Source organism: Sciurus vulgaris, assembly GCF_902686455.1.
Source record: "Sciurus vulgaris genome assembly, chromosome: 12".
NCBI lineage: Eukaryota > Metazoa > Chordata > Mammalia > Rodentia > Sciuridae > Sciurus > Sciurus vulgaris.
Genome location: NC_136473.1, coordinates 112,315,338 through 112,342,232, shown reverse-complemented (window position 1 = coordinate 112,342,232; position 26,895 = coordinate 112,315,338). Strand labels below are relative to the sequence as shown.

At 45.4% G+C, this 26,895-nt stretch overlaps 1 protein-coding gene across 1 annotated transcript; it reads left to right on the top strand.

Moving 5' to 3' along the window:
* The first annotated feature begins 1,666 nt into the window (after positions 1–1,666).
* Positions 1,667–16,257, top strand: LOC306641990 (flavin-containing monooxygenase 5-like). Its single transcript, XM_079107310.1, has 9 exons — positions 1,667–1,725; positions 5,408–5,547; positions 7,581–7,769; positions 8,128–8,290; positions 9,608–9,750; positions 9,830–10,029; positions 11,397–11,746; positions 12,529–12,595; positions 14,890–16,257. The coding sequence occupies exons 2-9, from the start codon at positions 5,413–5,415 to the stop codon at positions 15,251–15,253; spliced, it is 1,611 nt and encodes a 536-aa protein (XP_078963436.1). The 5' UTR covers positions 1,667–1,725; positions 5,408–5,412; the 3' UTR covers positions 15,254–16,257.
* The last annotated feature ends 10,638 nt before the right edge of the window (positions 16,258–26,895 follow it).

Below are 26,895 nucleotides of genomic sequence, written 5' to 3'. Positions count from 1 at the left end.
GAGGGTCCGCCCTCCCGTGGCAGCACTACCCATCCGTTTGGCTCAGGGTCAGAGAGAACAAAAGTGCAGAGTAAAAGTGAGTTTCCTCTGTTTCTCTCCCAGATCTGGGACCTTCTTGCCCTGTGGACATCAGACACAGGTGCTTCAGCTTGGACACCAGGACATAAGTGGTGTCCAGTGCTCTGGCCTGCGGAACCACGCTGAGTTGCCACCTTAGTGAAATCAGGGCCTGCATGAGTCTCAAGAGGCCCAAGGGCTGCTTTCCAGACGACGGTAGCCCTAGGCCTAGGGGCTAAGAGCACCTTGGGCATCTGGCCCAAAGGAAGCAGGTCATGAAAGCCCATGGTGCAGATGATGACTGGACCCAGACAAGGACTGATGTCCTTACCAGCAAGTGTCAGAAGCCCTGGTCCAGCCAGCTGCTGACTGGGCCCAGGGCAAGCCCAGATGTGCCACCACAGGGACTACCAGGGAAGCACCCTGGTTCCAGGTGGAGCCTCTTGCCTTCAGCATCAGCAGGTGTGGACAGCACTCGACGGGTAGCAAACAGGGAAAGAAAAGGCAAGAGACAGTGTGGGGCCAAGAGGGCAAATCAGCTGGACCCCAGGGCTCCAGGGCACCTGGCCAGCAGTAGACCAAAGCAGGCCTCGGGCCAGCAACCACCAGGCCTTGAGGTGGCTCAGCAGTGGCCCTCTGGCCTCAGCCCTCACCCTTGCTCTCCGGACACCCCATGACTGCCCCTCCAGTCACCTCCCAGAGTCAGCTCCTTTGGTGTGACCTGGAGCAGGGGGCCTGGGGATCACGAGACCTTCAGGCGAAGGCTGGCAATGGTAAGCTAAGCTCACTTTCAACAGGTTTCTCCAGGCAAAGGAAGCCAGGAGCTGACTCACTGCCCAGAAAGGCCAGGTGCTGACCCATGGGAGAAGGAAAGCTTTTTGCTATGCAGTGGGTAACTGTTCCCCAAGGTCCATGGGCTCAAGCTTGGTCCCAGAGCAGAGCACCTGAAAGGGGGAAGAACGTTAGGAGATGGAGTATGGTAGAAGGTCCTCAGGTCACAGGGGCAGGTCCCAGAGGCAAGGGGGGACCACAGGCTCTTCCTTTCCCCTTTGCTTCCCGGCTCATTAGGTGAGTGACTTGTCCACCAGGATGTGCCACCCTCATCAGAAGCCCAAGCCTTGTCAGATCTGAAATGGTTAATTTTAGGTGTCAACTGAAAGGATTAATAGACAGTTAGGTAGCTGGAGAAGAATTAATCACCCTCAATGTATAGTACACCCTGTACCCACTTCCTCTTTTCCTGAAAGGGAAACAGACGGTTTGCCATTTGATGAGAAAGATAGGGTTGTGTGGGTGTGTGATATGTGTCTGTGAGGGTGTTTCCAGAGGACACTGGCCTGAGACTCAGGTGACAGGGTAAGGAGGACTCACCTCCATATGGGCAGGATGTTCCAATGGGCTAGAGGTACAAATAGAACAAAAGGCAGAGAAAGGCACATTCTGTCCCTCTCCCAGAGCTGGGCAGCCCTTCAGTCCTTGTACATCAGAACACCAGACTGCCAAGCCCAAGGACTCCAGGACTTGCCCCAGCTCTTCCCTGTAGCCTCAAGAGAGGTGCATCATCACCTGGGTCTGGAGCCTCCATTCCTGGACGGAGCCACACGACCAGCCTCACAGGGTCTCAGCCCTGAAGACGGCCTGCCTGGCACTCCTGGCCTCCATCAGCACGTGAGCCACATTCCCTGCACTGCCCTCCATGTGTCTGCATCTCTGTCTGTGCACTTACCCATGGGCTGCGGTTCTGTCCCTCTGCAGAAACCTACATAAGGCGTGGGGTGAGCAACGCGTCACTTGGGGAGGAGCCATGCTTGGTCTTTCTAAGTATCTTCTGACAAGGCTGCTGAAGGGGCTTCGCCTGTGCTGGACAGCCCAAGGGGGAAACTGGAGGCAGATCTCCTGGAGGAGAGACTGCAGCATCATGTGGAAACAGGCTGCCTACTTCTGCAGCGATCCCACTAGAGCAGCAGGTGGGGCCCCCAGAGCAGGACTCAAGGGCCTACCTCCTGGAATGAAGGGACTGGGTAGGACTAAAACAGGGCTAGGAGGGAAGGACACCCCAGGCCAGCCTCCTCTGGAGGTTGGGAGGACACCTGGGGAGTCCAGGAACAGCTGGCCAGCAAGGAGGGTGGACTGTCTCCTGTAGCACAGGCGCTTGGCCCCCAAGCACCACAAGCCGAGGGGCAGGACAGAAGCGCACACGGTGCAATCCAAGAGAGGACCAGCCCCTCCTGGACAGCCTTTCCCCTGGGACAACACAAGGCTGTGGGTAGCAAGTTGGGTCTCTGTCACTTCTGCCAGCTTCCATCTCCTTCCTAACGTCCTACTGCATTGCTTCCAAACACTCTTCCAACAGCAACAATGTACTGGAGGATGGCAGGCATTCCCTGATTTTAAATAGTGTGTCCCAGGTTGAGACAGGAAGCAAATAAACCATATTCCGCATCAGGAAAACTAGCAATTATGTGTCAGACTTGCCTTTTGGCAGGTGACACACCTATCTCTGCCCAAGCTTAGCTTCCCCAATGCACCCTATGCTCCTCAGTGATTCGATCTTACTCTTCTGGACACACTCACTTCATGTCCCACAGCTACTTTACCTTGCTACTGTTATTTAATATTCATCTCTTGAATCAAAAGTGCATATAAATATGAAAGTAAAGATGGAGAGGAGTCAGGAAGCAGGGACACTGAAATGGAAAGACCAGAAAATCAGGTAGGAAGCCCACTGAAACCAGGCAGGGCTTGGGGGACACTGCACCGCCACCAGCTGACCAGGACCACTGGCTCCTGGTGCCCGCTGGAATCTCATCTACACCCAGCAGAGAGGCTGCCACCTACTAAGTGGGCACAGGGACTCAGGTGTCCCAGCAGCACCCAAGGAGGATGGCTGCCTCACCATGACTCGAGATTACCTGGGGGGGCGTCAGCCCCAGGAAGGGGTGAAGAGCACAACCTGCACTCAGAAAGGGTGCTAAGGAAGGACACTTTGAATCTGCGTAAGAGAGCCACCAAGGAAAGCATGCGCGTTGCAGCAGGAGATGACAGGATGGGAGAGTCTGCAGCCTCTGAGGCTCGGTGCTTCACTCCCCAACTACTGACTGAGAGCCCCAAGTATCCGGAAATATGTTGCACGCAACGTGGAACAGGAGCCCCTCCCCACACACTGGGTCATCTCCGCCTATGCAAAATGCACTTCTTACCTTTTACTGCAGTTGGTGTTTATGAATCTTGAAAAAATAGCAAGCACGCACCAACTGTGGGACAGAAGTGAAAGAACAAGCAACACTTCTGGGCTCAAGGCGGCCGTTCATGGCCATAATAGAGGCATGTGAATAGGAGATATTCGAGACGTGAAGGGATGTGAAACAAGACGGCATGAGTCTTGGTTTTTCCCACATTAAGTGAACTGTGAGGCCACTGGGAAAAAAACAGACTATACATGAAAGAAAAGAAGGCCACACGTGACTCTCATGGACACGCCGGTCTCAGCAACGGCCTCTCTCATCTGGACATTGAAGGAAATGGGCATTAACACCCAGCACTGGCTTCACGCCCCGAGCACAGGCCTCCCGCTCAGCAGGGCTGGAGAATGGGGTCTTCTCCGAGTCTAGGGTTTGGAAGCAGCCTGCAATGACGTCCTCAGAGGGGCCATCGCCTCAGAAGCACGGATGTCCACAGTGCCCATCAGGACCCAGCAGAGACAGAGAGGACCCTGAGAGGGAGGGAGCAGGGGTCCAGGATGGCTGAAGCCCATCCAGCCATCAGCCCCGTCGGCCATCTGTCCCTCGCAGGAGCGGGGCTCTCCACTGTGAGACGTGAATGAGGCCAGTCAGGGAACGTTAGAAGTCATACTGCAAAAGTTCCCCGAGTGGGAGTGAGCAGCAATCCCCACCCAGCGAGCTGGAGGTGAGAGGGGCCTGGCCCAGGAGCCCCGAGCCCCTTCCGACTCCCCTGCTGTCCTATGGCCCTGTGGTGAGGACTCAGACGCGGTGCGTCCTATCCTCCCAGCTTCACCAGCCAGCTGACAAAGGGTGCGGGGGGTGCAGAGCCCTGGGCACCATCGAGTGGACACCGAGTGACACGTGAGATGGGACATTGCCCACTCTCGCCGTGCAGGAGGATGAGATGACCACCACGGCCAGGAGGCTCCAGGGGGACCGAGTCTGAGTACCGATGCTCCCCCATAACAGAGCCGAGCCTCGAGGAACAGAGGGGACTGGGTACACATGGCAGGAGAAGACCTTGTGGGCCAGAGCAGCAGTGAGCAGGAGACAGGGAGAGGGAGGAGTGCAGAGCGCCTGCGTGTCATGGTGGCCTGCCGATGGAGGGGTGTCCAGGAGAGGGGAAGCTCCAGGAGTGGGCGAGCCTGGCCCACAGGAGCCCTGAAGCCTGGTGGCAGCAGAGCTGCCGGCAGTAGGAACGAGAGCTCTCTCTGTACCTCCCCCCACCTCCCTCTCTCTGATAACGGCACCCCCCAAACCAGCACTCCAAGGTACATCTCAGTTGACCCAGTGGGGGACAGGGAGGTGACGACTCGATGTTTCCCTCCTCTTTTCCTTTCTGGACTTGCTCATCTGAGTTGGAGGCTAGAAATGCAGCACTGCCGCGTACAGACCCCTCCTGTCTTGACGAGAGACCCAGCTCTGCCTCCAGACGCACATTTCCGCAGCCTCCAGCACTTCCCAGGCTGCCCTGAACGAGCAAGCCACGTACAGCCACTTTGTCTTATGAATAACAAGCCGATCCTTAAGAGAGGATGAGGATCTCTGATGTTTCCATTACAAAGGGTTCTGAATCAGTGGGGAACTTGTTTTGATTCGATCGTCTAATAATATGATCTTTCATGATCTAACAATATGACCAAAGTCTGGTCAGTACATAGTCACCCCTTGGAACTGTGGGGCCTGGCTCCAGGATCCCCACAGACACCCGAGTCTCAGGAGGTTCTATGTCCTTCTCTGGAATGGGGCAATGTTGTCACATAAGCTACAGGACTCCCCACGCACTGTAAATCACCTCTGGTTACCTGTTGTCCCTGAGGCACGCCAAGCACCTATGTCAGTAGTTTTACCCTATTGCTTAAGGAAAAACGAACAGGAGAGAAGCCCTTTTCTCTATCATCCGCAGACACGCAATTTACAAAGATGCTTTCACCCTGCACTTGCCAAAGGTCACACACACCTTCTGACATAGAGGGCTGGGGCATGGGATGTGTGTGTGCTTTCCAAACACACCAGAGGCAAGCAAACTCTCACCATCAATGATGAGTCCTAAAATGTAGGGGCCTCTGATGTGACTAGAGAACTTGACTTTATCACATGAAAACTTAAAGAATTCTCCTTTATTTAAGGGACCATGAAAGTAAAAAAAATCGCAGTGATTGGCGCGGGGGTCTGCGGATTAGGTGCCATTAAGAGCTGCCTGGAGGAGGGACTGGAGCCCACGTGTTTTGAAAAGGGCAGTGACATTGGAGGACTGTGGAGATATGAGGTAACCCTGCACACTTGCTTGTGGAGTGAGTTGTCTCTGTGAAGAGAGATGCTCCAACTCCTACTCTGCTCACTCTGACCACGCCTTTGCTCATTCCTTGCTGTTCTTTCTAAGTAGGAATATCTACTCTGAGATGAAGTGACGACTTCTCCAGTACTTGCAAGACCCATTTCCTTCATGTCCCTAACAGCTCCACGGAGCCCCTGGGCTGTCTGCACATAAAACTGACATGTTCTGCTCTGGCAGACTTGGTGACAGGCCAGGAGGTCACCTGCATGCTGACCGTGGCCTTTGCCTCCAGACCATGGGTCACCTCCAAGCTGCTCTGTGGACTGCCTTGTTGAAGTTTAAAGCAGTGCATTCACTCATGGACCCTGTCCTGATGGACAGGCAGTGAGTGTTTCTAAACAATAGGGAGACTTTCACCCTTGTTGCAGGTAGACTTACACCATTCACACATGGACCCTGTCCTGATGGACAGGCAGTGAGTGCTTCTGAACAACAGGGAGACTTCACCCTTGTTGCAGGTAGACTTACACCATTCACACATGGACCCATCCCTGATGGACAGGCAGTGAGTCCTTCTGAACAACAGGGAGACTTCACCCTTGTTGCAGGTAGACTTACACCATTCACACATGGACCCGTCCCTGATGGACAGGCAGTGAGTCCTTCTGAACAACAGGGAGACTTCACCCTTGTTGCAGGTAGACTTACACCATTCACACATGGACCCGTCCCTGATGGACAGGCAGTGAGTCCTTCTGAACAACAGGGAGACTTCACCCTTCTTGCAGGTAGACTGACACCATTCACTCATGAACCCTGTCCCTCACGGACAGGCAGTGAGTGCTGCTGAACAGGTAGTCTTACACCATTCACACATGGACCCGTCCCTGATGGACAGGCAGTGAGTGCTTCTGAACAACAGGGAGACTTCACCCTTGTTACAGGTAGACTGACACCATTCACTCATGGACCCTGTCCCTCATGGACAGGCAGTGAGTGCTGCTGAACAGCAGGGAGACTTCACCCTTGTTGCAGGTAGACTGACACCATTCACTCATGGACCCTGTCCCTCATGGACAGGCAGTGAGTGCTGCTGAACAGCAGGGAGACTTCACCCTTGTTACAGGTAGACTGACACCATTCACTCATGGACCCATCCCTGATGGACAGGCAGTGAGTGCTGCTGAACAACAGGGAGACTTCACCCTTGTTACAGGTAGACTGACACCATTCACTCATGGACCCTGTCCCTCACGGACAGGCAGTGAGTGCTGCTGAACAGGTGGTCTTACACCATTCACACATGGACCTGTCCCTGATGGACAGGCAGTGAGTGCTGCTGAACAGCAGGGAGACTTCACCCTTGTTACAGGAGGCTTCCAAGGCATCCACCATCATCTGCAGCGATCGTGGCGCTGGCCTGACTTCACCTGCTCAGTCAGCTCATGAGTTAGGACACAGCACATGTTCACGAAGGTTTGCTCCCATGTCGTGTGAGGCTTATTTCCAGGGCCTCCTCCTGATCCATGTTCCTCTAGCTGTGAGGCTGAATTTCTCTTTGGAAACTCCCTTTGCCGCTCCTTTCCACATTCTTTTTGTTTGTTTGGGATTTGTTTATTGTGTTGTGTCTTATTACTGTCAATGTTCTTGTTAGTGCACTATGTTATAAATAATAATGGGCCTCTCAGTGACATAGTCATACTTGCAAAATACATGATTTGCTTCTCTTCATTCTTGGCACGTGCCTTTCCCACTTCTCCTCCTTCCCCTGCCCTTTGGGGTCTTCTGTCTGCCCGGACAGTGTCCTGTTGGGATGTGATCAGGGAACCACCTAGGGTCCATCCCCATGAACAGGATTCTACACATCTCCCTTCATGAGCTGACTCCAGCCCCTCCATCCTGTTCAGCTGCACTGTACAAACCCAATAGCCCAAGGGCAGTCCCAACCCCACAGGCTGATGGCCCCACACATTCCCTGCTGTGTGCCTGAACCCTGGAGGCCATGGCTGGTTTGCTTCCTGCAGGAGACACCTGACTCTGGACGAGCTGGCATATACAAATCCCTTACCTGCAACACCTCCAAGGAGATGACCTCCTTCAGCGACTACCCCGTTCCCGACCATTTTCCCAACTACATGCACAATTCCAAGATGATGGAGTATCTCAGGATGTACGCCAGGCACTTTGGTCTCATGCAACACATCGAGTTCCTGGTAAGGGATGAGAGCCCTGCTCGGCACCTGCACGAGGGTCCAGGCAGTCTTCACAGGCAGAGACACCCATCTGGTCTGCAGGTTCCCCACAGTCCTCCAAGAGATGTCCTGCCTCTCCTCATTCTCAACATCAGCCAAGATTCCTTTCTATCCGACAGCCCCACCGAGGGCCACTGTCTCAGGAATTGTCCCCAAAGACTACCTTTCACTTCATTATATGAGATGTAGAATAGGGGTTCCAGGGGCCACCAACAGAGAAGTTACCTCCCACTTTATTTGTCAAAACACAGAGTTCTCTGGGGAAATGGACCTGGGAGCAGTGCTCTAGAACTAAGGCTGTCTGTCCCTTGCTTCCCAGGCAAAGGTGTGCAGCGTGAGAAGGTGCCCTGACTTTTCATCCTCTGGCCAGTGGCAAGTTGTGGTCGAAGCTGACGGGAAGCAGAAATCCTACATCTTCGATGGGGTCATGATCTGCAGTGGCCATTACACTGAAAAGCATTTGCCCTTACAGGAGTTTGCAGGTATTTAACTGAAGAGTGTGAGAGAAAGATCTTTGGATTCCAAGAACCTCAGAGCTCACGCTATCACGGGCACAGGACAGAAGTGTCTGCGTGGCAGAGTGGGATGCAGAGAGGAACATTCAGGAAAGATCTGGTAATAGAAGTAGCCTTGGAACTGGAAGCCCAGAGTTCTCCAGGCAATCAAGGCAGGGGACTGGCCTTCCAGACAGTAGTAGTAAGTGAGCCGTGGAGTGTGGCCTGGCCAGGATCTCAGGGAGGTCACACAATTGCTGTGGGAGAAGCAGGTGTGTGGGCAGGAGAGGTAGGTGAGAGTCAGTGAGCAACCACTGCAATGTGTGTGTGTGTTTGCGGGCGCGCGCATGCGTGCGTGGGCGCATGTGTGTTTGGGCATGGGGGAGCCGCTACTTTTCACATATGCATCTAATAACATTCTGTCCTACGGTGGTGGGAAGACTGATTGACAGGGAGGAAGCCCAAAGCAGAGACATCAATAAGGAGAACTTCTTGTAGTCCACAAAAGCAAAATGAGGGAGGTCCTGAGTGCACCCATGGTAGCAGGTCTCACAAAGAGAAGGGTAAAACATATGCCTGTAGCAACATATGTAATATTTCTGGAATATAATCATATTTGTATCCAGAATCTTTGAAACTAATCATTGACACTTGCACTAATGAGCAGGGTAGCTGATAAACACGTCTCTACAGAGCTACTGAAATGTAGCTAACGTACACTGACACAGATTTGTTTGAGATACACGACTGATTGTAAAGATACGGCAAAGCATAAAATACCTCATGAGTACCTTTGCATACTGTTCATACATTAACCTTTTTGATTATGCTCTATCAAATAAAATACATCATTGAAATTTCTACCCAACATTTGGTGACCACTCTGATTTTGGAAGTTGCCCTCGGCCTCTCTGACCAGCACCACTGCTCTGCTGCCCTGGCTAAGGTCCTTTGTGTGTTTCTGAGTTCCTTCCCAATGTTACAGGAAGTGAAGAGCAGTTCCTCTTGTGTCAGTAGAGAATCAGAAAAGGATAATAACATCCTAAGGTGACGCCAGTCATCACAGTGAAAAAATTTAAAGTTGGTTTTTAAGGAGAAACTTTAGTCTGCTTGATTTTGGTCTCAGTCAGATGGACACTGCATTTGGATATTTTGTTCCTTCCTTAATCTCATTCTACCATTTTCCAGTGACTGACCAACAGCACAGAAGGGGTTTAAGTGACCCTCACTTCCGTTTAGAAACAGTTTAGAAACCAATAGCTTTTCCGTCTCTGCTGGTGACCAGACACTGGGCTGTCCTCACAGGCATCCAGGAGTTCCGAGGCAGATACCTGCACAGCTGGGAGTACAAGCATCCAGACGCGTTTGCGGGGAAGAGAGTGGTTGTGATTGGCATCGGGAACTCTGGAGCAGATGTGGCTGGCGAGATCAGTCGCGTTGCTGAACAGGTTTGGCATTTCACACTCATGCTGAGATCAGGGTGATAAGCCAAAAACTGGTTACTGGGCGGCCTTTCTTCTCTCGCAGGTTTTCCTCAGCACAAGACGAGGCGCGTGGATTTGGAACCGGGTGTGGGATGATGGCAACCCCATGGACACCGTGCTCTTCACCCGGTACAACAGGGCAGTCCAGAAACTGCTGCCCTCGTTCCTGATCAACAGGTGGGCAGAGAATAAGCTGAACATGCGGTTCAACCACGCCAACTACGGGCTGCAGGCTGCCCACAGGTACGTGCGGGTGGAGGAGAGCCACCAGGCTGGACGCTGGAGCTGGTGCACATTCTATAAGTTATTTGCAAAGAACCAGGATTAAAGGGTACTGTTCTACCTGTGGATAGGACGAATTTTGGTTGATAATATCCAAGTTATTTCCTTCATACTGGAAGTCTTGGACATTCCATAAAGGTGTAATGACCTGCATGGTGTGAGGAGTGGGGAAGAGACTCCAGCACCTGCTTTACTGGGATTCCAGACCTTGTCATTCTGACCTGTCCTCTTCCCTGTCTGTCATCACCTGTCTACTCTGTTCACTCTTGAATTCGATTCCTTTAACCCACTGGGCTTGGTGGCCCATGCCTGTAATCCCAATGGGTCAGGGGATAAAACAAGAGGCTACCTGGGCACTTAGGAAGACCATTTCTCAAGATGAAGCACAAAAGGCCTGGGCTAGCTCAGTGGCACAGTGCTTGCTTAGCATGTACGAGGCCCTGAGGTCCATGCTGTTCAACCCTGGGGCTGCAAATGCCCCTAGCATGCCATTTATGGAGCCCAGGCAGAGGACTTGGAATACTCAGTGGAGAAGGCTTGGACGTTTGCTCACTTACTGCTCAGCAGGCAGTGGCAGTGGTCGGGGACACATGAAGTGCCTTCACTTACAAGCAAGGGGCAATCATGGGACTTGTCACACGCCCATCAGGCAGGTGGCTTCCTTCGAAAGTTTATGGGTTTATGGGTGTACACCTTTACCTTACGACCATGGTCACCCTGTTCAGACCCTCTCAAAGATTAAAGATCAGAGAGGTGTCCACTCCCCTCTCCATTTCCCACGTTACCATGTTTGTTACAGATCTTCTCTCACTGCAAGCTTTCTAGGGACTGAATAGTATTTAATCCAACAGATCCCCAGTACTACCAAAAAAAAAGATTCCATTTCACCTTGTAGGTCTGTGAAAAGTATAAATGACCCACTAATATAAATATTCATATATAATTAAGATGAAATAAATGTTAAAAATAAAAAGACCTATTCTTTTTAAAAAAGTATCTAATAATGTTTACTGTGTATTATCACCTGATTGGCCCAATCTGATTTCACTGTCACATCATTATGGTTTCACAAATTTAGAAAGTGAGGCTGAAGTGTTTGGGGATTTGTCCAAGGTCTCACAGTGGCTACAGTAGAACCAGCACAGAGGCTGACGTCAGACTATGAACATCAAGTTCTTAAACAATAAACTATACCACCTTTCTAAGGATGACAGTGAAATAATTAACATTATTGAAATGCTGTGGTGGCTTTCTGAGTATTTATCTACACGGTTTCTTTCTGAAGGAACTTTATTTCACTTCCTTACATTACCCCCTTTATCACGCAGAGTGTTTTCATATCAAACAGTTTTCAATGATGACCTGCCAAATTGCATAATCACAGGAAGAGTGCTGATGAAACCAAATGTGAAGGAGTTCACCAAGACATCCGCCATCTTTGAGGATGGCACTGAAGAGAACGTGGACGTCGTCCTCTTTGCCACAGGATACACCTTCTCCTTCCCTTTCTTGGAGGATGACTTGGCAATCCTGGACAGCCAGCACTCCATGTATAAGTTCGTCTTCCCTCCTCAGCTGGAGAAGCCAACGCTGGCTTTCATTGGCATCCTCCAGCCAGTGGGAGCCCTCATTCCCACGTCTGAACTCCAGAGCCGATGGGCTGTACGTGTGTTCCAAGGTATGCACTGCTCCTCCACACGAGCAGGCTGGGTTCCTGATCAGGCACCCAGAGTGCTTCTGTTCAGTGTGTCTTTTATCAAAGCACCTGAAATTTTGCCACAAGAAATTATTTTGTATTCTCTAGAAAGCTGACTTTTCATTTCTGAAAGAATACTGTTAAAAATGAAAGCATCCAGGAAGGAACAGGAGGAACAGCTTGGAGTGCCTGTGCCTCCTTCTCTTCGTTCTGCCCCTGGTCTCTGTATTTCTTCCTACTTAGACCTTCATTCTGCCGTGTCCTTTCTGCCCCCAACACTCACATTCACACACAGGCCACTAGTACATTTACATCTTACCAAAAGCATCACTGCAGTTTGGAACGTTGTCCCTCACTGCACCGTTTATGCGGATACAGTATGACTTTCCACCTGCTCTGAAGCTTGAGGGACTGTATCTGAGATGTGAGCTGCAGACCAGAGAATGTTTAAATGACAGAGGATTGGAGTCAGGTCAGTGGAGTTTGAGTGTCACTGGAAGGTTAAAAACATTGTATGGGCATTCTTGGTATTCACAAATTTTCTTGTGGATTTAAAGTGAGGAACAGCTCAAAGTTTACTCTCTTACGGGAAGTTGACTCCCCTCCTGATTCCTGAGACTGATAGGAAATTCTCTTCCTTGGGATTTTGTACAAAGTGCTTTAATCATGAGTTCCACAAAATGCTGACCCTTCCCTTTCAAAACTTTTCTTTTTGTTTACCTGTCTCCCAGCCCTCCTTAAATTTCTCTCTTGCTTTTTCTTAGGACTGAAAAAATTACCCTCAGAGACAGACATGATGGCTGAGATCAACAGAAGGAAAATGGCAAGAGAGTAAGAAACCTGATTGCTGGCTAAGAACAGGAAACAGGGTTAGAAGGTCCTATTCGCCCTTCCTCTTTGAACAACTGGCTCTTAGCAAGACCCCCTAAGATAATTCTAGCTCTGGGACATCATGCATGGGTACAGGTGTAGAAAGTGCCCAGCCTGGTACATCAGTCTCACAGAATGTCCAGTCCCTGTGATGAGCGACCTCCAAAGTGAGGACCACCAGAACAGCAGAAGTGTGCCTACACTCCCTGCCAGAACCAAAGCCAGAAAAACAGGAGAAATCAGCTCAGCTCAGAATGTAGAAACACACTGCACAAATACAATCAAGAGGAGCCTAGGAAGATGTGTGCTCACTTCACCTTGGTAAACACCTACTCTGTGCACTGCAACAAACCTATACTCAAGAGCACACTCAGGAGAACTTTGGAGGATATGAGCTTTAGAGGATGTATCCTTTTGCAATTTCCTAACTGGATCCACAGTATAGGCTCCAAAATTAAACAGTATACTTAAATGCCATTAAGTCTATTCTTGGTAGTTTATAGCTTTGTTGCTAAGGGAAATGGATTTCACCTGTGCTTTCTAACTAATTATTTCTAGACTTCATGAAAGTTTTTGCTTTAAGTACCCTTATGTTGTAATCAGAACATTTTACTCCTTTGTTAGTTATAATGATTCTTTACTTGGCTATCCTAGGTGAGTAAGTGACCATGAAGTTGGCTCTAATTTTCACTCTTCCTTTCCTATATTTGAATCTTCTTTCTGGTACCTCTTCCTTGGTTCTGTGTTATGAGATGATCTCTGCTTATAAAGGAGGCTTTAGATGTTCTTGTTTTATTTATGGATTTTTTTTAACTACTATTAGTGTTTTACTGTTGAAAATGATATTGACCACTGTAGTTGAGAACGTGTCCTTGGATTCCCAACTTGTGCAAAGAAAAGCATGTTGGATTTTACCAAAAGCCATTTGGACATATTCTAAAATGCCAGGGATTTCCACCATTGATATGTTGACGGCATGGATTATAGGAGTACGTTTCCTAGTACTAAACACGTGTTAAATTCTAGGAACAAAGATTAATCGGTCACTGTGTGATTATTTTACAATTTGTTTACTGTTTGATGGAAGTTCATTTGTAATTTCTGAACTTTCATGGATGGGAAGGGTCTGTGATTTTCTGTTCCTCACTCCCCCTTTTTCTATTCTTGTCATGTTGTTTAGAAGTGGATAATCTTACAAAATCAATGAGCAGTGAGTGCTTTTGTATGCTAGACAATATCTTAATTAGACTATAAAAGGATGAGGACTTCATGCTATTTGAAAATATCATGTATGATGTACACTTATCATTCCATAATACATATATCATTAATGTAAATATTACAGTTTAGCACTTATTTAAGAAAGAAATTTTAGGTCACATTTTTCCATTGTTTCCAGCATTATTGGTCTAGGTTTATTCCTCTATTTTCATGTCAAATGTAAACATGGAAACTATCATTATCTTTTAATTTTGCAAATCTTAAGATCTTCTAACATCTCTTCCCAGCATTTTGAAAAGTTCGGATATTTTTTAGATAGTCAGAAATTCCAGTCTTGTTTCTCTTTGACCCAAGAATGATCTACTGGAGTGTTTTTTGTTTTGTTTTGTTTTGTTAGTTGTAGAGAGACACAATACTTTTATTTTATTTTTAATTTTATGTGGTGCTGAGGATCGAACCCAGTGCCTCACACGTGCTAGGCAAGCGCTCTGCCCCTGAGCCACAGACCCAGTTCTGGAGTGATTTTTAATTTCTAAGTAGGTGGAAGGAGCCCATGTAGGAAGCAAGAATGCATTCATGATTGTCTGAGTGTCCCAGGAACTGCTGTCCAGAATCAGCACATGAAAAGGCAGGTCGTGGCCTGGAAGCATGAAGCAAGCAGGGCAAGGCGGCGCTCTTCACCCCGTTGGCCCCTTGCTGGCCTGCGCTGTGCACCGATGGGGCTGGAGGGCTGTGTGGTGGAGCCGCGTCTGCCAGGGGAACGGGGTCTCAGCTTCACCTGCCCTTCCACTGGGCAGTCCACAGACACGCCCCTGTGCTGGGCACTCTGGGAGGTCTACAGACCTCAGGCATTCACATTTTGTGCTGAGACCATAGTATTCTAGGGAAGCCAAGGCATGTGAAGGACATCAAGATGGTTTGATAAGCAGAAGACAACAAAGTCACGAAACAAGCAGAAATAAGTCCCTTGGAAACTCAGGACTATATCAATGGAAATGTGACCTAGGCTTCCAACACTGTCCTTCCTATTCCAGGTTCATGGAGAGCCCGAGAGACGCATATCGAGTGCAGTACATCGACTACATGGACGAAATTGCTTCTGAGCTCGGAGTCAAGCCCAGCCTGTTCTCCCTCCTCCTCTGTGATGCCAAACTGGCCAAGGAGGTTTTCTATGGGCCCTGCACCCCGTACCAGTACCGCCTGCAGGGGCCCGGCAAGTGGACAGGGGCCCGGGCAGCCATCCTCACCCAGAGAGACCGGATCCTCAAGCCCCTGAGGACACGTGTGCTGCAACCCTCTGGCTCCTCTTCCTCTAGGTGGCTGTGGGTGGCAAGGGTCTGCGCTGTCCTTTTTCTCTCTGCTTCTGTGGTCATCATCACGCAGATGATCTATCATTAGGCTCATGTGGACACAGATGGACCTGGAACCAGAGAAGAACCAGGCACTTAGATTTGAATTCTGTCAAAAGGAAACAGTTAATGAGTTAATGTGAGAAAGGACCAGCTCACATACAGATATTTCAAAGAAACAATCACTCCAGTAATGATTTTTCCACATGCTCTATATGAGGGAGGTGTGAAATGCATAGCTTGTGGCCCCTTTATTTCCGAAGGAATTTGAAGCATCAAGTTTACCAACAAAGGATGGTGAAACAAAAAGTGGGGCTCATGTGAAAACCAAGGGCAGCGACAAAACAAAGCCAGCAACAGACCTCAAGTGTGCACTCTGGGGCCTCAAGCACCCCCCACAAGTACCATTTCTACTGCACATGAAGACCCGTCTTTCCAACAGAAAAATCAGTCACCACCTTCAGCCAACTGACCAAACAGCACCAGTAAGGACGAGTCAACACGTCCACGTGAATCTCTGCAGTTCCTACCCCGATGCCATGAGAAGTCCAACATCACCCTCTGGTACAGAAGCCAACACTGTTTGACTGAAATGTATTTGAGGAACCAGAAAATGAAGAAAGAAAATGTTCTCAAGATATTTTCCTTGCAATCTCAAAACTGCAACATTACATCAACCTACACCTTAAAGAGACAGGAAGCGTTGTCTGTATTAATGGAGACTAGTACAGTGGCAGAGTGACAAAACACACTGTGCACTAACTGCTAGTTTTAGCACAGAGGGAGGTTTGACCTGCAATGCACAGAGGTGGTCCTCCTGAATTCATGGCGATGCTGGCTGGGGTCTTACTGGTGTTGTGGTCATGTACTAAGACATGCTTACTTTTAGAAGATGCATACAGAAGCACAATAAAGTATCATGATAGCCACAATTTACCTGAAAAAGACACAAGAATAACTGGATGTGCCTGTGAGTGTGGCAGAGAGTGGTAACATGAAAGGGACCAAATGTCAACATCTGGGGATTCTAGGAAAATGGGATTCAGGTGCTCACTGTACTCCTTCTTCAAATCTTTTTTGTTTGTTTTGTTTCACATTTGGGAACTTAAAAATAACAAATTTAGGGAAAAACTTATTTTCTATAATGACTTATGTATGAGCCATCAATAGGCCACAAATTTGAGTTTAACTTTTTATTTACCAACCAAAAAATGAAAATGTGGATAAGCAAATAATGAGCCAATTAGATAAAATCAGACCCATAACACTGTCAGGAATTTAAGTGGAAGAGGGATTTCAACATCAACTTCTTATAAGCCATGACTTTGCACAGTAATAAAATATCCTCTGTGACATCTACACTTTATATGCAACAGACTCTAAATTGTTCAGGAGCCCATTATTTCTGATTGGGTCCTCATCATGAACTAACAAGCATTTTTGCTAAGATATGTTTTAGAACAGTTGACCTACTATCTCTTGGAAAGTCTCTGCTAAATATTATTTCCATCAACAGAAATCATGATAAATAGCGAGACTTTACTATGAGAAAGTGTCTGAAGAACAGCGACTTTTAGTAGCCAATCTGATTGCAGGTTCTTACACCTTAGCTGCATAGGTCTGTGCCCTTTTGGGGTCCCCCAGAGGCTGGATGGAGTAGTTGCCTCTAAGGAAGGTCATGGTGCCTGGCTGATATCCCTGCCCAAGGGGAGCCACTCTGGGGGCCATGGGTTTTTGGAACATGATTTTGAATCAGTTCCACACTGGTGAATGGCTGATCAAAACCCCAAAACTCTTCTCCATTTAGTGTGTCCAAAAGAGTTTTTATTTGGAAAAAAATGATTTTATCGAAGTTTCTAAAGAGCATTCCTCCCAACTTCCTGTTTAACCCTCAAAAGCAAACTGTGAAATATACCCCAAGGTAAATCAGCTACCTAGGGTGGATCATTAAATTCATAAGACAGTCAAAAGCTGGTTGAGGCAGCCCTTTCCTGGTACTTCCAAGCCTGTGCCTTCCTCTTCCTGTCCCTTCCCTGCCCTGACTCCTACCCTTCCTACAGACGCTGCATCCCTCCCTCTCAGAGCTTTCTCACCCTCTCCCAAGACCCCCACTGGGGCTACCATCTCTCCACCCCCCACTCCACCACCAAAACCACCCCAACAGCCTAATCCACCCAGTATCATTGCAGAGACAACCTGGAGACTCCTGGACCCCTGTCCCATCCTGGCTGGACCTTTCAAAGCCAGGCAGCCAACAGCACAGGAGGACCTCCCACTGTGCACACTTCTTGGACCAAGGCTGAGCTCAGGGCCATCCCTGAAGAATTCCTGATGTGGTCACAGACCCCGCAGGCCATGCTAAAGGGTGTCCCGTGGTAACACAGACCGATGAACCAAGTGTTTCCCACCTTCCTCGACTTTTCCACATGCCGTGACTGAAGGCAAAGCGAATGGTCTTCTGAAGTTAGATGAAGGGATTCTGTGGGACATTCTCATAAACATACACTTGGAGATCAAAACCAGGCCCAGCAACTAGCCCAGACCCCTTTCCAGGAAATTCCTCAATTTTTTCCTAAGGTAGTTGACTGCAGTAAAATCCAATGGCACTCAAAAGCCTGATGTCTCCATTCTTGACCATTCAAGAAGTTCAAAAAATGCCTTCAGGTAATATTCAGGCATGGAAATTCACTTCCAAGACACCTACAACATCTTTCTCTTTAATGTCACCTTGAACGGGTTAGGTGAACTAGCTACATTGGAAAAGAAGTTGGGTTAAATTGAGCCACTATATAATCCCCCAACCTTTCTAATCTGGCACACCAACTCTCTAAAACCCTTCAGAAAATAGCAAAGAAGAAACACCACTCAGATTTTGAACTTACCTCTCCAGCAAATTATTCATTAGGTGAAAACTGCCGTCCTCTCCAAGGAACATGCAACAACCTCACGAAGTCAAAGGGATGCTTCTGAGCCATGTCAGGAAGAGCTGCTGCGAGCTCACACTGCAGCTAGAGCAGACACAGGAGCCCCTCCTCAACCCCCAGGGGCCGCTCATCACCCCTGGTGGCTCTGAAAGTCAAAGGGTCAGTCAGAGCATCTGCAGATGGAGCAGTAATCCAGGCTCCAGGAGCCCCTGGGTCACTCTTCCTGTTCTCGGGCCCACCGTCTGGAAGTTCCCTTCCTCAGAGCATCAGAGCTGTAGACGGTGGGGGCCTCTCCTTGCCTGGACGGTTCATAAGTCTCCACCTGCAACACACAGGCAGGGCCCCTTCCTGGCTCTCGCCCCTTTCTGCTTGTCCCCTACGCTGACTTGCATCCTTGGAAGAGATGCTTCAGAACCTCAGACCACAGGCAATTCCCATTAGAAGGAGCAAATGTTTTCACCCCCTGACCCACCAGGATGGCAAAGAGAACAAAAGCCGAGCAATTAGAACAAGGAGAGCCCAGGAAAGCCTCTGTGTGCCTGGACAGATCCGCTCCTCAACGACTCTATCGTTGCAATATTCAACATCAAAGTCATTGGAAGATGGCCTTTCATAGGCCTACCAAGGTCATTTTTGTTTCTGGGAAACTGGGAGAATTCACTCAATCACCCAGATTAGGGCAGAAGGAAATCCAGTTCAACCCCTCCCTGACATCAGACAGTACTCCTGTAAGCAGGGGTATTTCTGGAATAAAACCCACCATAAAGCCCAGTGTCAAGGCTGTTCACACATCCTCACCTTTTGGCAAGGAACGTCTCCCAGATTTGGCTTTTGCTGACATGGCGGGATCAGCCGATGACCTGGGCTCATTTGCTCTCCACACTTCATACCTATTTTGATGTCAGTGTTGTTACTATAGAGCTGCAGCAGCATCAGTATAATTTGAGATCTGATATTGTGATGCCTTCACATTCTTCTTGCTCAGGATTGCTTTAGCTATTCTGGCTATATTCTTTCAAATCAATTTAATTACTATTTTTTCTATTTCTGTGAAGAATATCAGGGATATTTTGATGGGGATTTCACTGGATCTGTATGATGCTTTGGTGGTACGGCCATTTTGATGATTTGATTCTGCCTTTCCAAGAACATGGTCTTTTCACCTTCTGAGGCTGTCTTTGATTTATTTCTTCAGTGTTCTATGATTTTCAATGTAGAGATTTTTCAGTCCTTCATTAGGTCAATCCTCCCCCCCCCCTTTTTTTTTTTTTTTTTTGGTTATTGGGAAGGGGAGATGCTTTTTCCTGATTTCTTTCTCAGCAGAATCACTGTTGTAGTATAGGAAATCTATTGATTAATGAATGTCGATCATGTATCCTGCTACTTCGCAGAATTTATCAGCTCTAGAAGTCTTGTAGAGTTTTTGTTTTGGTTTTGGTGGGGGTGGGTCTTTTAGATATAGGATCATGTCATGAACAAACAGATAATTTGACTTCTTCTTTTCCTATTTGTCTACCTTTAATGTACATTCTCTCATGTGCCTTTAATTTTCTTCTGGTTGCTCTGACTAGGGTTTCAAAGACTATATTGAAGAGGAGTAGTGAGAATGGACAGCCTTATCTTGTTCCTGATTTTATAGGAAATGCTTTCAGTTTTTCTCTGTTCAGTATGATGCTGGGTTTGTCAGGTGTAGTCTTTATAATGTTGAGGTAAGTTCCTTCTATCCCTAGTTTCTCCAGGTTTTCAATATAAATGGGTGTAGGATTTCATCAAAGACCTTTTCTGCATCAATTGAGATGATCATGTGATTCTTGTCCTTAATGCTATTTATGTGTGAATTACATTTATTGATTTGCATATGTTGAACCGAGCTTGCATCCCTGGGATAAAACCCACTTGATCATAGTGTATTATCTTCTTGAGGTGTTTTGGAATGCATTTTGCTAATATTTTATTAAGGATTTTGCTTCTATGTTCATCAGAGATATTGGTCTGTAGTCTTATTTCCTTGATGTGTCCTTTTCTAGTTTTGCTATTAGGGTTATACTGGCTTCATATAATGCATTTCAATTTCATAGAATAATTTCAGAAAGACAGTTTTAGTTCTTCTTTAAAGGCCTGGTAGAGCTCAGCTGAGAATCTATCTGTTCCTGAACTTTTCTTTGTTTGAAGGCTTTTAATTAGTGTTTCAATTTTATTACTTGATATTGGCCTATTTAGGTTTTCTATATATTCCTGGTTCAATCTGGACATGTCAAATGTTTCTAAAATTTGTCAATGTCTTCTAGATTTTCCAGTTTATTGTAGTATAAATTTTCAAAATAGTTTCTAATGATCCTCTGGATTTCAGAAGTGACTGTGATGATATCTTCTTTAATTTTGTTTATTTGGATCCTCTCTTTTTTTTTTTTTTTTTGGTTACTTTGGCCAAGGGTTTATCAATCTTATTTATCATTTTGAAGAAGCAACTCTTTTTGCCTTGATCCTGTGTACTTTTTTTTTACCCTCAATGTCATTAATTTTAGCTTTGGTCTTATTTCCTGTCTTCTGCTGATTGTGGGATTAGTTTGTTTTCCCTTTTCTAAGGCCTTGAGGTGGAGCATTAGCTTATTTATTTGGGACCTGTTGTTTTAACGTAGGTACTCAATGCTATAAATTTTCATCACATAACTGTTTTCATACAGACTCACGGATTTTGACAAGTTGTATCTCTGTAATCATTTGTTTCTAAGAATTTCTTGCCTTTTTCTCTCATTTCTTCTATAATTATTCTACATTTAAAAGAGTATTTTCAATCTGCATGTACACATGTGACTTCTATTACTTTTCTTGCTGTTGATTCTATTTTCATTCCATTGTGATCTGATAGGATGCATGGCATTATATAAATTATTTTTTATCTACTAAAACTTACATTGTGACCTAGAATATGGTCAATTTTGGAAAAGGGTTCCATGAGCTACTGAGAAGAAAGTAAATTCAGCTGTTTTAGGGTGAAATATTCTGTAGATGTCTATTAGATCAGAAATAATCTTTACTGATTTTATGCTTGCACAACCTGCCTATTGATGCTAGGGGTATGTTGAAATCACCCAAAATTATTGTATTGGGGTATATTGGGAATTTAATGTCAAGGAGTATCCTTTTTAATGTAATTAGGTAAACTGATATTTGAGGCATATATATTTACTATCATTTTTATCTTCTCATTGGATTGTTCCTTTTGCCAGGATGTAGGGGCCTTCCTTGTCTCTTCTGATTAACTTTTGCTTGAAAATGTCCTCATCAGATATGAAAATAGCTACTCCTGCTTGTTTTGGACTCCGTTTGCATGGAATATTTTTTCCATCCTTTCATTTTCAGCCTATGGGTGTCTGCCTATGAGATGAGTCTCTTACAAACAGCATATAGTTGGATCTTGTCTGATGGTTCATTCTGCTAATCTAGGTCTATTAACTGGAAACTTGAAACCATTTACATTCAATGTTATTAATGACACATGTTTGTAATTTCTTACCATTTTGGGTAGTTTGCTGATTTTAACTTTTTTCCCTTTTCATTAGTTCTTTTTAGTTATACATGACATTAGGATTTGACATAATTATAAAAGTATGGAATACAATTTGCTCTAATTCAGTCCCCAATACTTCTCCTTTCCCTCCCCTATACTCTAATGATCTTTCTGCCACTTACTTTCAGTTTTCATTTTTAAGTTAGTGTCTTGTGGATATACATGAGGGTGAGATTCATTATTGTATATTCAGGTATGCACATAGGAAATTTAGATCAGATTTATTCTACTGTTCTTCCCTTATTCTGTCCCTTCTTTCTCCACTTCAATCCCCTTCATCAACTTTTCTTTCTTCTATTTTGATATAATTTCCCTTTTCACTCACTCACCTTATTTTGAGCTAGCTTCTCCATATCAGAGAAAACATTCAAACTTTGACATTCTGGGCAAAAGAATTAAGCAGATACTTCTCAAAAGAAGAAACAAAAATGACCAACAAATACATGAAAAAATGTTTAACATAACTAGCAATTAGGAAAATGCAAATCAAAACTATATTTAGATTTTATCTCACTCTAGTCTGAATGGCAATTTCAAAAATACAAATAATAATAAGTGTTGGTAAGGATGTAGGGGAAAAATGTACATTCATACATTATTGGTGGGATGGCTAATTAGTGCAACCACTCTGGAAAGCAGTATGGGTGTTCCTCAAAAAACAAGGAATGGAACCACTATATGACCCAACTATCCTTGGTATACATCCAAAAAATCTAAAATCAGCACACTATAGGGATGTGGCCACATCAATGTTTACAGCAGCACAATTCACAATAGCCAAGCTATGGATCCAACCTAGGTGCCCTTCAACAGATGAATTAACAAAGAAAAAAATACATATAAATGCACAGTGGAGTATTACTCAGCCTTAAAGAATAATAAAATGGTTTTGTTAGAGTATTATAAAATTATTATGTTGAAATTTTTAAATTTTATCTTGATTTTCATTTAGATGGTTGCTTTTCTATTGATTTTAATCTATTTGGGGGCTTTGGCATTTGTTTGGGGGTTCCTCTGTGTGCAGTATATCTTTGAGCTTTCTTTGGAGTGCTGATTTAGTAGCCATGAGTTCTTTTTGTTTATCCTTGTCATGGAAAATTTTTATTTCTTAATTAATTTTGAAAGATAGCTTTGCTGAATATAGCAATATTGGCTGGCAACTTTTTTTTTTTTTTTTAATCTTGGAATATCTCATTCCAGGTCCTCCTTGATTTTAGGGTCTGGGTTAAGAAGTCAGAAGTGAGCCTTATTGGTTTGCCTCTAAATGTGACCTAATATTTTTCTCTTGCAGCTTCTAATATTCTTTTCTTAATTTCTGTTAGGCATTTTGATTATGATATGTCTTGGAGAGATTCTGTTCTGATCTTGGGCATTTGGGGTCCTATATGCATCTCGTAAATGGACATCTATCTTATTTCTTGTATGAGGAAATTTTTCTGTTATATCTTACTATCTCACTGAAGATGTTTTTAATTTCTTAATCCTGTATCTCCATGTTTTCTTCTAGTCCAGAGACTCTCAGGTTTGTTCTCTTGATGTTTTCCCAGAGTTCTCATTAATTCTGACCATGGTCTCTCTTTTTTTTTTTTTTTTTTTTTTTTTTTTTTTTTTGCTTTTATTTTATGCTGAGTACTCAAGTTTATGCACTCTGTCTTTAAGGCCTAACATTCTGTTTTCAAGGTCTGAAGTTCTACTTTCTACACCATCTAATCTATTGGTGATGCTTTCAAGTGAATTCTTAATTTGATTCATTGTGTCTCTCATTTCCAGTAGTTCTTATTGATTTATTGTCATTCTCTCTCTTTATTGAAATGATCTTCCATCTCCTATGTTTGCTCTTTTAATTCATTCCTTTGGTCTTATTTTAGTTCATTCAAATTTTTAATTATCAGCTTTTTATAGTCTTTCTCTGGAATTTTATCCAATTCCATATCTGTGAGATCCTTTGTGGAGGGATTATGAATTTGGGGAAAATATTTGTTTGCCTATTTTCTTGAGTTTTCTGAGGTCTTTAATTCGTGCATCAGTTGAGGTAGATTTCCCTTTCCTTTTATGTGTGTGTCCTTTTTGTGTAGTTATATTGCATTTGTTTTGGAACCTCTCTGTTTTGATATATGAATAGATGTCCATAAGTGTGAACTGAGGACCCCTTCTGGTTGTTTCTCCTTGGGGTCTGGTTTTTGAGGGTTTTGTCTTCCAATTCTATGTTTTGAAGTACTTTTGAGGTTCAGGTGGGGCTACATCATGTGTGATGGGTGATTTAATCTTACTTGGCTGAATTGTGAGCATTTCTCAGCAGCACGATCTCTATTCTGTAAACTTGAAGTGTCCTAAACACTTTCCAGCCCGCTTAGAGAAATGAGTAGCTGGAAGCACTAAGGTCAGCAACGGGTGTACAGTCACATGATCAATGCCTGGTGTCTACTTTGAAATCCACAACTCCAACTGCAACCGATGCAGGATGGCTGGGGTCATCCGTCTACCCTGGCACCTACTGTATTGATGATCACAACAATGTGAATGACGTAGGAATCACAGAACCTTTGAAATCCACAACTCCAACTGCAACCGATGCAGGATGGCTGGGGTCATCCGTCTACCCTGGCACCTGCTGTATTGATGACCACAACAATGTGAATGACGTAGGAATCACAGAACCTTTGAAATCCACAACTCCAACTGCAACCGATGCAGGATGGCTGGGGTCATCCGTCTACCCTGGCACCTACTGTATTGATGACCACAACAATGTGAATGACGTAGGAATCACAGAACTGCATGACTCCACCAGATAGTGGGATCACGATCCTGAAGTGAAGAGAAAATAGGGCAGGGATGCAAGAGAAAGTCTGAAATGTTTAAAGTGGACAGTGGTGAGGCAGGAGATAAGTAGCAGATGAAGTCTATAAAGCAAAAGGAGCGAAAAATAAATAAATGAAGATGATTTAAAAATAAAGGAGAATAAGAGGGAAAAGGAAAATTTGGCTAAAAGTGGGGGAAGAGAGTGAAGAAGAGGCAACAAGAGGAACAAAAACCAAGGTCAGAACAAACAAATAAAAGATCAAATCAGCTCAAATGTATGTGTACTCATCCCCACCTAAGTCAGCCAAGCTAAGGAAATGAACAGTGAAGAAGAAACTAAAATGAAAGTTTTATATATATATATATATATATTTTTTTTTTCTTTTTTTTTTTTTTTTTTTTCCGAACCTCACCACACTGTAAGAACATACACACACACAATCCTGCAGGGTGGAAAAAAAGTTAAAAATAATGAACTATAATGAAATAAAATCTGAAAAATTTTTAGATTAAATTTAAAAATGAGTAAAAAAAATTGGGGGAGAGAATACAGGGGAAATATGGTAAAAATCCTAATGAGAGGGGGGTTTTCAAGGTGGCAGAATAGAGTTGGCTGCTCCATGGCACGAAACCAAGAAAGCAGACAGGCAGCTTCTCAGCAACGTGGGTGAACAAAAAAAGGTGGGGGAGACTTTACTGGAATTTAATACTGGACACTCAAAGTAGATCAGAACTCAGGAGTTTCGATATAATAAAATAAGGAAGAAATCCCCAGTGCCACAGTTGCTGCCATGGCCAGAGGCACCAGCCAAAGCAGTCCCTATTGAGCAAAGAGGAGGGATAAGGAAATTAAAAGTACCCACATTTTTAGGAGTCCTGAGGTGTGGGTATGGACAGTTTAGAGAGCAAAGACACTGCCCAAATAAACTAAAAACGTCCTGCACATATCCGTGTGCAGGAAGAAGCCACATCTCTCCCAGCTGTGAGGGCAGGACACAGGAAGGAGCCATTTTGCAGCTGCAGCATGGGGGTCACTAGCTGAGGGAGTCAATTCCGGGCAAACTGGAGATTGACCTGAAATACAGGCCTGCCAAATCCCACATACACAACACAGAGTGCACCTAAGTGGCCAGGAGAAAAATCAAATGTGGAGAGAGGTTTACACAGGGGACTGCTGGTCATGGAAACCCACCAGCTCTCCCCGCCCCCTCCAATCCATCTGCTTGCAGGACTGGCTGGGGGAGTTGTGCCCCTCTCCCCTGAAAGGGAGGGGACAGGAGAGATTGGGCTGGAAGACTAAACCCAAGACCAGGAAACGTGGGGTCCACAGGCGATGCAGTGGACTGAGAATCGGCACCTCCACACGAGTGGAACTGAGGAGACGTCCCTGGCATGCAGTGTTCTAATGTGGACCAGCAACTGCTGGGCCCTGGAAGTGGGCTGATCCAAATTCTCCAGACCAACTGGCATTCAGTGAAGAGCCTCCATCCTACCTAGGCTTAACCTCGCCTCCAGGAGTTCTTCCTCCAGGATTATCTCTCTCACTCCAGCAACCCACCCTGAGGGTGGAGCCAGCATCACACCCAGATGACCCCCTAACACTGCTGGGAGGGGAAGCCGAGAATCTTCTGAACTCCAACAGAAACAGTTCTTTAACTTCTCTTCAAGTCCTTTTTTTCTCTCTCTCTTTTCTTTTCTCTGTTTAATTGTGACCTTAATGGTTTATGGACATTTATACATATTCATATTTGTTTTTTCTCATTTCTAGCAGTTCTGAAGTCAACTATTTTTCATGGATCAGTATTTTAAGGACTAAGATGTTGCTGAGTATATTTCAGTTGTGTTTTGTACTCTTTCATTTTTATTTTTAATTTTTAAAATTTTTACTTTACATATTATTTTCTCTCACTTATCTGTTTCCCTTGATTCTCTTTCTTTTCTTTTTTCTGCTAGCAGCTAATCTCTATTGTTCTTTTATTCACTCTGCCTTTATTTTTTAACTTCTATCTTCTCTCCTCCCTCATAATTGTCACATCCTATATGACTTTTCTTCTGTCCTGGTCCACCATTGAAATTGTAAATGCTTTTGAAAAATTACATTTTCTATTTCAGGCAATAATTGATGATATTATTTCTGTTTATTGTGACAATTAACATTATAGACACCATAGCAGAAACTATTTGGTTTAATGCTGTACATTGTTTGCATTGGTTATTATTTTTATTTATCTCCCCCTAAATGCTAAGGTACTGGAAAGCTTCAGGGACACTATAATCTAGAGGGTAGAAATTCTACTGCCTCAGACCCATACTGTTAAATGGGTAGACACACAAACAACATGGAAAAGCAAAGGATCAAAATGTCCCAAACAAACCAAGATACTTCAATAACAG